This window comes from Aspergillus udagawae (assembly GCF_001078395.1).
Source record: "Aspergillus udagawae IFM 46973 DNA, scaffold_4, whole genome shotgun sequence".
NCBI classification, from domain to species: domain Eukaryota; kingdom Fungi; phylum Ascomycota; class Eurotiomycetes; order Eurotiales; family Aspergillaceae; genus Aspergillus; species Aspergillus udagawae.
The window spans coordinates 1,608,780-1,621,541 of NW_025091267.1; the positions used below are offsets into that span (position 1 = coordinate 1,608,780).

At 52.8% G+C, this 12,762-nt stretch overlaps 5 protein-coding genes across 5 annotated transcripts; 2 read left to right on the plus strand and 3 right to left on the minus strand.

Moving 5' to 3' along the window:
• Window positions 1-913: 913 nt before the first annotated feature.
• Aud_005956 (putative clock controled protein (Ccg-8)) lies at window positions 914-2,456 on the plus strand (the record flags this gene model as incomplete). The annotated part of the gene is made up of 2 exons (XM_043290865.1): window positions 914-1,184; window positions 1,249-2,456. 2 exons carry the CDS (start codon window positions 914-916, stop codon window positions 2,454-2,456), a joined length of 1,479 nt encoding a protein of 492 aa, XP_043146800.1.
• A 466-nt stretch (window positions 2,457-2,922) lies between these two features.
• Aud_005957 (uncharacterized protein) lies at window positions 2,923-3,746 on the minus strand (the record flags this gene model as incomplete). The annotated part of the gene is made up of 2 exons (XM_043290866.1): window positions 2,923-3,653; window positions 3,710-3,746. The coding sequence occupies 2 exons, from the start codon at window positions 3,744-3,746 to the stop codon at window positions 2,923-2,925; spliced, it is 768 nt and encodes a 255-aa protein (XP_043146801.1).
• Window positions 3,747-5,615: 1,869 nt separating this feature from the next.
• On the minus strand, window positions 5,616-6,625 carry Aud_005958 (putative carbonyl reductase; the record flags this gene model as incomplete). Its single annotated transcript, XM_043290867.1, has 3 exons — window positions 5,616-5,863; window positions 5,917-6,300; window positions 6,373-6,625. 3 exons carry the CDS (start codon window positions 6,623-6,625, stop codon window positions 5,616-5,618), a joined length of 885 nt encoding a protein of 294 aa, XP_043146802.1.
• Window positions 6,626-8,274: 1,649 nt separating this feature from the next.
• On the plus strand, window positions 8,275-10,824 carry Aud_005959 (uncharacterized protein; the record flags this gene model as incomplete). Its single annotated transcript, XM_043290868.1, has 1 exon — window positions 8,275-10,824. The coding sequence occupies one exon, from the start codon at window positions 8,275-8,277 to the stop codon at window positions 10,822-10,824; it is 2,550 nt and encodes an 849-aa protein (XP_043146803.1).
• Window positions 10,825-11,162: 338 nt separating this feature from the next.
• Window positions 11,163-12,201, minus strand: Aud_005960 (Voldacs domain-containing protein; the record flags this gene model as incomplete). Its single annotated transcript, XM_043290869.1, has 2 exons — window positions 11,163-11,829; window positions 11,885-12,201. 2 exons carry the CDS (start codon window positions 12,199-12,201, stop codon window positions 11,163-11,165), a joined length of 984 nt encoding a protein of 327 aa, XP_043146804.1.
• Window positions 12,202-12,762: the final 561 nt, after the last annotated feature.

Here is a 12,762-nt window from a genome sequence, read left to right on the forward strand (position 1 = left end):
GGTATTCCAAACTCTTGATGCCTTGATACCTTGTTGCCTTGTCGCCTTGAGGAATACAATCACGTGCCACAATACCGCAGAAGGCGGTCAGGCGGCATTACAGCACCCATCACATGTCACGGCAGTTTCCAGAAACGGGAATCGTTGAGGATCAGAAGCAAAAGTGCTGGGGTACAGCACTCGAGACAAGGGGCAAAGGCTCGATCATAAGGTAATCAATAATACCGAAAATACCAGCATGTGATGGACATGCCGATGGACTCGCTAAGATCCATCAATCACAGCGAGACCGTCGTCGAGGGATCCGTTTTGGGGGGGTCGATGACGATCAAGAACCATGCAGGAAATGAAGATTGTGGAGAGGGGATGTTCCGCGTCACAATTCAGCCTATTTTGGATGACATGGGCTCCTGTCACTGCAACCAGATGGTGAAGCTGGAGCAAATTATTGTCTGGTATCAGGATGGTATAGGAGTTAGAATAATAATAATTGGCAAGAGAGTAAATTCGGGTCCAATTTCCTCATCAGAATACTAATCTTGACCGGACATTCTCCGTTGGGCCACTTCTTTTACTTTCACGTGAAAGTAGCATCGCCGCCGTAATTGGATTCTGATCAATCACTCGACGCCATCACCGCCCACGCTGAATCCTCATTTCCCGCTTCATGCTTGTGCTGGCCATTATTACCTCCCATTTTTAGCTATTAGGAGCGTCTGTGATCGTCAATCACATACCGATCAAGGACGAACGCCACCCCTGGTTCAGTTTACCACATAGTTGTAGTGACTGTGCTGGGTGCAAACTCGATACGGAGGACCCAAGTAGGGCTCTCTAGGACTAATTCTGATCCAGGATACCCTAGTCTTCGATTGGAATCATAAAAATAACACCACCAAACAGCGCTATTCTCATGGAAGCCCGTCTCGTATCGTCTGGTCGAGACGCCGCTACCACTACCTCCACCACCACCACGACGCAAACGCCCTCCTCCCACTCCTCTTCATCCGCCTCCTCCCCTTTCTCCGCCCCAGCTACCGCTTTCTCTTCGTTTCAGCATGTTCCATCCTCCATGATGGAAGTCGATAACCATTCCGTGGTCGACGAGCGCTCTCGTCGGGCCACCAGTGTTCTCTCCATGGATGATATAGAGGCAGCTCAGGCGCTTGAGGGGCTCCGTGCGGGTAATATCTCCTCTCCTCTTGGCTGTCAAATGGCAAGCTGACAAAACCATTAATTGCTTTGCAGATTATGGACATCCATCCCCTCGAACTTCAACGCAACAGAATCCCTCCAATACCCCGTCCGACTCCAAGCCCCAGCCTGAACCCCTCCTGTCCCTGCTTACCTCTACCCATCCGCTGATCTCCTCGGCGATCAACGGGTCTATGTCCGCATATACCTCGTCCAAATCATACTCGCCTCGTTTCAAGTCTGGCGCTGAGTTTATCGAGCGCAACATCGGCTCCCCTGTTGCCAACACTGTCGGAACCGTAGGTCGCAAGACCGGTGTCGAGAGCGGTCTCCGTTGGGCTCTGCAGCGGCGCGAATCCAACTCCACGGACCCAGCGAAGAAGAGACGGAAAGTAAGTGCTGAGAAGCAGCAGCCCCCAGACGTGGACGTGGAGAAGGGGCTCGCAGACGAGAACGACACCATGGACTCCCAGCGCATGCGCAGCTCCTCGGACCTGTCGCACTCCGAGCCGCTGCCACCATATGACGATAACAAGTCGCCGAACTATGAGGAAATCGGCCGGCCGTCCTCTCGTCAGGGCCCGGCCACCTGGCAGAGCCGGCTGATGATTTCCACGTCCGGCCTGGGCGTCGCCATGAGCGAGGAGTCCCTGCGCAGTTTGCAATACTGCCTGACCTGGCTGCGGTGGGCCAACGGCCGGCTGGGCAAGGCTATCATCGCTCTTCAGGGCGCTGTCAAGGAATGGGATAGCGCCAGGCGGGAGAACGGCGAGGGTGACGCCTCGTTGCTGTCGCAGCGTATCCAGGTCGTCAAAGAGGATGTCCTCTCGACCCTGAAACAGGTCGTCGATGTCGTCTCCAAGTACGCTGGCGGAGCTCTACCGGAGAACGCGCGCCATCTGGTCCGTCGCCATCTTACTTCCCTGCCGCATCGGTTCCAGGTCGCCTCGACGTCCCAGCCCCCTCCCGACTCGCCGGCGTCCAGCTCAGACGCGACGCTCGGCGCTCACCGCATTTTGGTGCTGGCGCAGGAGGGTTTGGACATGATGGCGCAGGTCAGCGGCGTGGTCAATGATACTCTTGTTAGCGCCGAGCATTGGTGCCAACGACTGGGAAAGAAGCGCCCAGACAGGGACAGCAAGCAGCCGGATGGTATGCCACCGACTGAGTCCCGTCTGGAGCAGTACCCGGTTGATGTCAAGCAGCCGATCCGTGAGGAATCTCAAGATGTTGCGATGACGGGGACGGAGGAGAATGTGTAAGGAACTGACTGAAGCGCACTGTGCCTACAGCAGGTACTGTCCAGGGATTGCACTTGGCGCATCAGAATGTGCCCGGGAACGATTTCACTACTGTGGGTAGCGTCAGAAACACTACTTGCGTCTCTCTTTGAGCTGGATTCTCTTTTCCTTTGCAGTATACCTTTTTGACTTCTTGTGACATTCTGACGATTCAAGACTTTTCTCTCCGTATATCTGGTTTTCATTGGTCAATTGATATCCGCATAGCTTGTTTGGTTATAAGGCACGAAAGATTCGGCGTTGTTTTTGGTTTCTCAGCCGTGATTCAGTCTCTTTCCAGCCTCTTCTGGGTCCGGCATGCAGCTGTTGTCATTCATTCGATTGGTCCCGTTTTGTCTTCTACCTCGATTGCAAGTGTTCTTGTACGTAGAGCAATGTTTCCTAAAAGCGTTTCAATGACAGCATGTTGGGGAAAATCTCGTCTTATTCAAGTTATGTCACGCTGATCAAACGTACCACCCTCGACCTCAACCTCGCGGATGAAAGTCTTATATCCCTCCCGCGAGCAGTGCAACCTCACTTTTATCGTCGTGGCCGTTGCGGCCCTTTGCTTCCGTCTCTCCTCAACAATGGCCGCCCACTTGAGCCGCACCTCGTCCACCCGCTGCCGCCGCGCCATCCACCTCCGCCTCCACAGCGCCATCTGGTACATCGACAGATGCGGATTCTCGTTCGGCGGCCGCACCCCTCTCTTCCCTCCTCCCCTCGTACATCCCTTCCCTGGATACTCCGCACCCGCAAGCAAATCATCCACCAACGCAACCCTCCACCTCCACCGCCGCAGCTCATGGACCTCCTCAACATCCCGACACAGTGTCAACAGCCCCCGCCGCGAGAGGTAGTGCACATGGATATGGAAATCGAGCATATACCGCGCAAAGAGCGCCCCGCCTTCGTCCCCTCTGTCCGCTTCTCGCTCGGTAAGTTCTCCCAAAGCAGCACTGTAGCTTTCGTGCTGCGCCGGCGTCATCAGTCTTTGATACCCCGGTACCTGCGGCTCCGGGGGTATCGTTCGCGGGGATACGCCGTCTATCTCTACTGTCTGCGGATGGAGGAAGGGCGGGTCGCGGCGGGGATTGTAGAGGCCTGTGGCGAGGGCTGTGAGCAGGGATGGGCGGGGGAGCTGGGCGAGTTTGCAGGTTGTGCAGTGCAGGGCTTCTTCGAGGGAGGAGTTCTATGTCCGTTAGTTTAGCATCCTCGTTTGTTTGGTGCACTTGCCATTTCTTGTTCTTCGGGGTCTGGCTGGGACATTTTGAGAGTAGCATTCATTCGCTGTATATGTATATTTGATTTTTTGATTTATTCTTCAGTGTGATTGATTTAGGATCCATCTTAGATGCGATACAGTCTTCAACTGCGTTATATGTACTACAGACAACAAGAATAAATAAGAAATGTGACTCCATCACTTGATTTGAATGATTTCAATCAGGCTTGTTCTGCGTTGTCATGAGTTTGGGCTGCGGTATACATTCTTGGTTTCTTGTATTGGCAAGTCAGTTGATCTATGGGGTTGATTCTGTCACATGCCGATGCCCTAGACCATCACGACAAATGGCTGTCCGCTTGATATTACACTTCTGCAGTCATGGGTAGCATGATGAAAAGGCTGTTTTTTTAATGAGACTGGAATGCCAGGTATGTCTTGTAAGAAAAAGATATAGTATGTGAGAAGTGGTTGTCCGTTTGCTTTTGTTGCGGAGCTTGGTTCTAAGCAGAAGGTCTGAGGGTTTAATGTATACTTCTTAAGAAGACGTATAAATAAGCAAATCCAATCTCAATACGAAATTTTAGTCATTTTTAATCATTCTGAAAGTAAAAAAGACAGTCTGAGGTTGATTTGTGTGTTGGTTGGTCTATATATAACTGCTCTGAAGACACCTTTAGTAGGAAGTCGTGTCGTACTTGTAATCGCAGCACTGTAGAACAGCTGATAACTGCTATTGCTCAATGAGCATCATCATCAGTCTGCTGAAAGGCGAGGTTCAGCTGTGCAATCTATTGTTCTCATCTGAGTCCGAGTCACAGATATCAGCAATACACAGAGTCGAAGTGTTTCATGAGTAGATCAGCGAGATGCACCGCAGAGTGAATGTCAATATCCTCAGAAGCGAAAGTTCCCGTGAAGCAGATCAAGCATAATTTATACTCCCGTCTCAAAAGTTCCTCTCTTCTCTGCCAGAAGCCAGGAGGCATGTCCGAATCACTATCCGTCAATCTCTTTCCAGCCATCTGCCTGCTACTATCATGCATTTTCGTGCTCTGTGTACACTGGAAGACCATCTCACACGCCCTCTCACTATGCCATCCAAGACACTGGTGCCAGCGATGGAGCTACGCCCGAGTAAGGGACCAAGAAACCGTGGCCAGGATGCGAGTATTATACTCCCAACACCGCTCCGAGGCTTGCTAACCATGTGCTCCGATCCTGCAGCGAGGAAGAGATTGAGATGAGCTCGATAGATCCCAATTCGACCTTGGAAGCTGCCAGCGACGACGACCCTTTAGCCAAATACTTTGATCCGCAAACGTCCGTACTGCACGAGCACATCCTTGAGCCTCCCTCTCCGCCAATAGCGGCCTGGGAACGAGACCTCCAGCATCGCATAGACAACGGGCGAGGGTTGACTGCGTCAATAGATCGTTTTGTGGATCAGGCAGTTAGACGCGTCGAGTCTGCGATAGGTCATGCGTGAATAAACGGTGTGTTCGAGACGAATGAGTTGTTCATGGCCGTGTACTTAGGAGGCAAGCCTACCGCGCTTAACGCATTGCAGACGGGTTAGAATGGAGTGGGAATGTCACGCGGAGTTGGTCTGATTTTTGATACTCTATGAGTAGCCCTGGGACCTTGCCGGATTAAATCTGCGAGGATTCGTGGCGATCACGCTAATAGTGCTCATAGACGACGTTCAATGATTCCTGGAGCAAATGAGGCCATGTCCGAACTCCTGCGACTCATCCTTTGATGTCAATACAACTACCCTCAGCTAGCCTCAAATCGCTTATAATGGCATATCCAAGATGCTTGTTCATTCGTCTATCATGTATATACTCTATCAGAGCAAATGCCGCCCAAAAAGTAATGAAATGAAATGCTAAACCCCAGCTGATCCAAATTTATGGTGCGCAGTAACCACCGTCAACGACGAGGTCAGCACCGGTGGTGTAGCTGGCAGCATCCGAAGCCAGGTAGAGGTAGGCGCCCTTCAGCTCTTCAGCGCGACCTTCACGACCCATGGGGATCTTGTCCTTCCAGATGCTCTTGGTCTCCTCGGGCACGAAGTTTGAGATCTCTGTAGCGATGTAGCCGGGAGAGACGGTGTTGGCACGGGCGAACTTGACCCACTCCACGGCAAGAGATTTGCCTGGACTGTATTAGCAATGTTCATGAATGTGCATCCACCCTGCCAAAACTTACAAAGGTGAATCACAGCCGCCTTGGCAGCGTTGTAGGCGGCCTGCATCTGAGGGAAGTTCACAATGTGGCCACTCATGGAGGCGGTGGCCACAAAGCTACCATATGTGAAGTTGGAAAGCTTGTTGCCGTTCAAATCGGTTCCCTCCTCCTTCTGCCTCCTCCAGTGAGCAGCGGCGTACTTGGCGCAGTAAAAGGTACCGTTCAAGTCAATGTCAACTACATTAGAGTAGTGGTCAAGGGGCCCGTCAACCATGGGTCCCTTGGTCCAAGGGATACCCGCGTTGGCAATGAAAACGTCCAGACGGCCATTGAAGTCCTTCACAGTCTGATCAACCGCCTCCTGGACAGCCTTGGCGTTTGTAATATCGACCTGATAGGCCTTGGCTGTGAAAAGTTAGGTTCTCTCTGCCCCATCTATTTGACCGGAATAAAGTCAAGCTCTGAGCATATACTCACTCTGTACACCATACTTGGAAGCAATCTCAGCCGCCCGCTCTGCACACTTAGGGTTGGTGCTCCACCACAAGGCAACGTTGGCACCTGCTTCAGCCAGACCCTCAGCCACGGCGAGACCAATGCCAGCACCAGCACCCGTGACAATGGCAGTTTTGCCCTTGAGAGAGAACATCTGCATCAAGCTCGGATGTTCCGGGGCGGAGGTGTTTTCGTGTACAAAACCACCACTCTGATTGACTGGGTTGGAAGCCATTGTGAAAGGCGGGCGGAGTAGGAAGGGAACAAAGTACAATCTACTGAGAGAACGATAATTGAAAAGGAAGGAGAAACGAAGAAACAGAAAATAACAGCTGTCTATTATATAGGAGGGGCGGAAGCTACGGGGATAGCATCAAGCTATACGGAGTAGAAATAGCATCAAAGCGGTGTAACAGGATGGTGGGGGTCAGCAAGGATAACACTGCTGCTCATCCGTCTTCATGATAAGGCGTTTTGAAAAGGTCGTTAATCACAATTTGCTGGACCTTCCAGAACCCAAACACGGGGCTTACAGACACCCGACGAGGTGCACCCCTCCAGACACATCTATGCGTCCCAAAGGTAGTCGGAGCTACTAACGGGGGCATCCAGCAGCTCAGTGGGACCTTCAGGTTTGAGAGCAGCGCCGCGTCTGGCCATTGTGGATCGACTGAACCCAAATGACGATACGCGGCCCCAGAGCAGCCAGCCAGACATGGCGTTAATACGGGTGGCTGAACATAATCCGCGGGATTGCGTCTCGAGGAGATTATCATCTCGGAGAAATATCGAAAGCTGTGACGTCAGTCTTCATTTCAGAAGTAAAAGGAGGCTCCATGATCTTCCGATATCAGATTTCGATAGCCACAACAGTGAATGCCTGTCTGCCGGTTCCTGCACAGCTTAGAAAGAGGACACGAGAGGGTCAGAAGGGTTGAGGGGGAGACGTGGATGCTGTGGGTCGTTTCCCCATGATCCGAGCCCCGTGATTACGGCCCTCCCGTTGGAGGTCGGATGCCCGAATCAGGACAGCCGTGGATCACGTGATTTATATGGCCCTCCATACTGATAAGAGTCAAAACAAACAACAAATGGGTCGGATGGGATCTTTGGCCTGGCAATTGTTCTGCATACCAAACCTTGAGTTCATATAAGACAGGCTATGAGAAATAACTGACAAGTTCATCGGCTTGCGAGTACTCGTACTTTTTTCTCAGACAACAACGATTCTGCTTTGGCCATATTGTCGTAGTTGAGAGACGACACGCGCGGCCACAGTATGGGAACATACAGATGATCATTCCTGACAAGATCATGCCATCCAATCAACTCAAAGAGTTATGCTGGCTTCAGAATGCTCGATTTGGGCCTTATTCTGTCCTGCATAATGGTCGGGACAGTTTGCCTAACAACCAACACAACCACAGTTCTTCTCTCTGGAAGACCATTATAACATGACACGGGGGGTCAGATTTTTATCAAGATGTGATCTGGGTTCTTACTACTCAAGCCCATATAGATCAAGTGCTTGCCATCTGCACTGATTACAAGATGAGGGTCAGCCTGCACAATGACGAGCATTCCGCGCGTCCGCCGCAATGCTGCCATACATTCCTCTGCTTCAGCTTGATTTCTCCTTAACAAACGCACAATCCCCCTAGGTGCCACAATTTCCATCCTGTACTGAATCCGTTTCTTTTGCCTCCTGGATTTGTCGCCCACAGGGGTGTTGGTCTGCTTCACCATTCATTCAAGGACATCAGATCCGGACCGATCTAAGCAGCATCTGTCACTGAAACAAGCGATGAAAAGATCCGAACTGCCTTGAGATTTGATCAGCATCAGTGTCTGCTTACTTGACGGAAGGGGCGAAGGCGACTGACGATGCCGGCGCTGGCCACCGTGATTGCGGTGGCTGCTGTGTGCGCCGCTCTTTTCATCCTTTCCGCGGTGGTGGGAACACTCGTCTGGATAAAAGCCCGTCGGGAGCGACGTTCACTAAAGGCAGTCAGCGATGGTCAGGGTCGATACGCTAGACAGTTACGAGCATTCGAAGCGGACACGGCAACATCACTGTCTCGAGAAGAGGGTTCTGCCCTGAGACTATACGGACAACTGCCATACGGAAAGCCAAACGAATGGGGCGTTTTAGCTAGTCGGGAAAGCCTCACTTACTCCACAGTGAACTCAGACGCATCTTCTCAACTCGCTGAAAAGGCCCGTTCGCTGGGCCGTTCGCTTTCACGATCAAAATCAACCCGGCAGCTGAAAGGTCTGCTCAGATCAAGGCCTCCGGGTCCCCTTGCTCCACTTGCAGAGGCAGCCGAGAGACCCGGTGACAAAGGCTCCAGGTCCAGGGCCAAAGACCATGTATCCGTCTCGGCAGTCGAAGGTGCCCTGGAATTACCGACAGAGATGACACCCAGACACACGCCGGAAAAGGAAGAAGAACGAAGCCTCGCCGAACCATCAATCCGGCCTCTGTCAGTGGCGATGCCTTCGGTGCATAGGAGAGAGCGTTCGGGCAACCTCTTCCCAGTTATGGAAGACCATCATGAAGGGTTCGAACTGCCTTTTACTCGAGTACGAGGTGGAAGTATTACGACACAGACAGCCGGTGCCATCCCAGAACAGCCAGTGCCTCCTCCGCCGTCGGCTTATCCCCCAAACCGATTCCGCCTTTCAAAGAATGATTCGATGCGGTTCTCATCGTTGAGTCTGGAGACGGCGGACAGCTCCATCTTGGACGACAGCCGGAGAACTTCGACTGCTATCGAGAGTGATTTCACTTCACCAGCATTGCCTCCCTGCCCAACATTCACACCTTTCAGCGCCAACGATGTCGGCCGCATGGAATCTGAGCGGCGAAGTTTCGCAGCATCAAACTCAGCATATCCTACACCATTCATCTTTCCTGCCACCTCGCCTACTCCTGAAGCTCTGAGGCTGGAACCAAACCGTACGTCGCCTCGCCGCAGTTTAACTGCCCGTAGTCCTAGCCAAACAGAGCGCGTCAGCCCTCCTCCTAGGAGGAGTGAATCTCTTTGCTCCAACCAGTCCAGAAGGGAGGTCACCTCCATGCCGCACCTGGACCCGAACATGACCCCGCATCTGAGTGCAACAGGCTACAGCGGCTCGCTGCTGCCTTACTTCAGTCAGTTGCACCGGCACTCCATGTACGCAAATAGGCGTACAGACGGAGACCCTTTCTACGCTGGCCGCGCGAGTTCACAGATCTCAATTCACCCTCCTCGAGCACCCGCAAGGAGGGTTAGCAGTCTTTATGTGCCAGAACTATCTACACAGGTTAACTCGGACAATGCTTCTAAGCCACCATTGACCTCCGCCTTGAAGAATACCCAAGGTCATCGAAAAGGCCACAGACGTCAGAACTGCGTCCGAATCTCGATCCACCCTCCCATCACCTTTGGGGGCCCGGCATTCTCGCCAATGGCCGAAGAGCCCGAGGAGCTGGAAGACCTGAGCCGGCGCAGACCAGAAGCTCCGCGTCCGACCAGCTACAGTATTCCCCCGGTGAATCCAAGTGTTGTCACCTTCTCCGCGAACAAAAATAACTCGTACGACTTCCAAAGACCCCGGCCACGAATCACAGATATCTGCTCCACTCCTGACGGAAGCCCAACCAAGAAAAGAAAGCATAGCAGAGCTGACTCGAGCGACGATTTCTTGAGCCCTGCGGGGAGCGACAAGTCTCTACCAGAAATCATGACATCTCTACAGTCCAGCAACGACGGTTCCCTATCACAGACACCGTCTCCTGATAAGAATGCTTCCCTCTGGCTACTTCCCATCCATGCAAGCTCGCCGACATCCCGCGAGAACGCCTCGCCGCAAACCAGTCCGCGTCGTTCGGCAGTCAAGGGGCCACGCACGCTGCCAAGTAAGATGGTGTACAGCAGTAGTCCTCGTTCTGTGGTTCCGCTCGAGGAGAACGACACTCTGTCAATACAGCAAGCCTCCTCGAGTAATCGCCCTCTTTCTTTGAGGCCTTACAGCAACACCAAAGATATTGCTGCTGCTACGGATCCTTTGCCACATGACGAAAGCAGCGCTACCATTCTAGACAACACGCCTCAGCAGCAGCAAGACCAGGAGGATCTCTCGTGCGACGTGCACAAAAGGCTGAGCACATGCAACGGCAATATGGTCACCATCTGGGAAGACAATGATACAGAACGAAAGGCTCAGCGTATAGCTCCGACAACCCAGCCCAATGATTCTGCGTCATGCGTAAGGAAATCCGGTCGCAGAGGCACTCAGCAAACAACTACGGACGACAGGACGTCGCACAAGTCGAGCCAAAACACACCCAAAAAAGGCATCACGACGCCTACGGGGAAGACAATAGGACTAGGAATTGGCGCTGCAACTCCTGGGAGTTTATACGATGGAGACGGTTTCTTGAAAGAATAGTCGGGTCTGCTCTGCTTGGTTAGCAGCTTATGGAGTTTATTGGGTCGTTTCATTTTGGCGGGTTTTTGTTTCTTTCCTTGCTTGATAGCTTCCTAGGCATCCCTGCGGACTGCGTAAAATCCGCGTGTTAGATAGATGCAGCTTGAATCAATCCAACTGTGTAGCATAGTGTCTTTTTTTTTTCGTCATTTCCATCGTAAGGTGTTTTCCCATATGTCAAAATAGCAGCGGTAGGACCACGAATACTTTTGCCAACCCAGTTCTGGAAGTACACATATATTGCAAGTGGATTTGCCTTGCGCCCTCTCAACTCAACTCATCCCGCATAATAGCAACACCTAATCTGTCCTCCTCCACTTAGTCTCCTCGTCCTCTCCCTGGCCATCACCACCCTCCGCACCCTCACCCTCGCCCTCGCGCTGCCTCACAGTCCCCGCCCCAGGCCCAAGAGGCAGCGACGGCTCCTCGCCTCCACCAATCCAATTCCCCTCCTCATCAAAAAACTCATGCATATTCTCTGCCGTGATCCACCCAGAACTACCATCCATAGGCGGCGGCAGGCCGCCATCCGCACTCCCCATCGTCACGAAACCAGACCGCATTAGCGAATCCTCGTCACCGTCTCCTTCCTCGTCGTCCTCCTCCATTGGATCGGGATGGAGATTCGAACACGCCGATACAGCCCCATACATCATCTGCACCGGTGTCTCCTCCGGCTTCTCGGATTGGTCTTCCATCGCATCCTCAGCAGAGGGAGCGGCAGCTGTGGTCGCGCCGCCGGTATACTCTGCGCCGGTCGGCGGGACGATCGTCAGCGTGATGCTTTCCTCCTCGTCGTCTTCGGTGTTCGTCCCTGGAGCGGGTGGGTTCGCGATCTGCATGTACAGGCCTTGGACTTCGGCGGTGCTGCCAGGGAGGCGGAGGCGCTGGATGGCGTGGAGGGAGATGGAGGGGTAGGGGATTGAGACGCCGGCCGCGACGATGGGGGCGTAGAGGAGGAATTTACTGTCGATTGGTTCAGTATGAGAGCTTTGTAGTGTGTGGATGATGGCAGACTCACTCCGATGTCACCCAGACATCTACCCCGTCCACGACGAGCTCGTTCTCTTGTCCTTCGTCTCCGTCGCCGGCGACATTGTTGCTCGCGGCAGCAGTGGAAGTATGGTCGCTAGATCCGTTTGCTGTTGTGTTTGAGCCCCGGATCGCATTGAGGGCTGGTGTGGAGAGGAGGTCGCGTTCAAGGATGACCAGCTTGCACTGCTTGCTGTGGTAGTGGAGGACTGGAGGGCCGGAGTGGAATGACGCGGGCGTGCGCGATTGGTGGTCGGCCAAGAGAACGAATGAGGACGCTTCAGGGGCTGATCGTAGAGGCTCCATTTTTATTTGGGTAGGGTGTAGAAAGGCTTGCAGGTGTATAGTACCACTTGTTGCGTGGTTGGAGGAAATTTACCAGAAGATAAAGTTGGTCGGTGATTGTTATCTGGAGGGGCCGGGCGGGAGCTAGGGCCACGGCGGAGAGCTTCACAGCTCTGCCCAGATACGTCAGGCCTCACACTTGAGCTTTCACAGGAAACATAGAATGAAATACGACATACGAGCGAGTCTGAGGGGAGTGGTAGAGCTTTATCATTTAGGAAATATCATGTAAGGGATGTATCAGATCCGAGAGGTTGTACATAATTGAGCGGCTCGGGGAGTGCCAGATGCGCATCCAAAATATACATCCGGCTCATTGCGACCTAATCCTAGCATACATGCGCGCTTTCACTTAGCCAAGTGCAGCTCACTCAACCGACCCCGTAGGGTCGATGGCGGGTATGAGAGAAATTGCTGCTCGATGGCGGCTAATGGGGGTTTGTGGTCATTCAAGCCTGCTTCCACTTCAATCTGCAAGTTTGGGACGTTGTACTGTAGCAGAGCCAGTCGGAATGAGCCAGT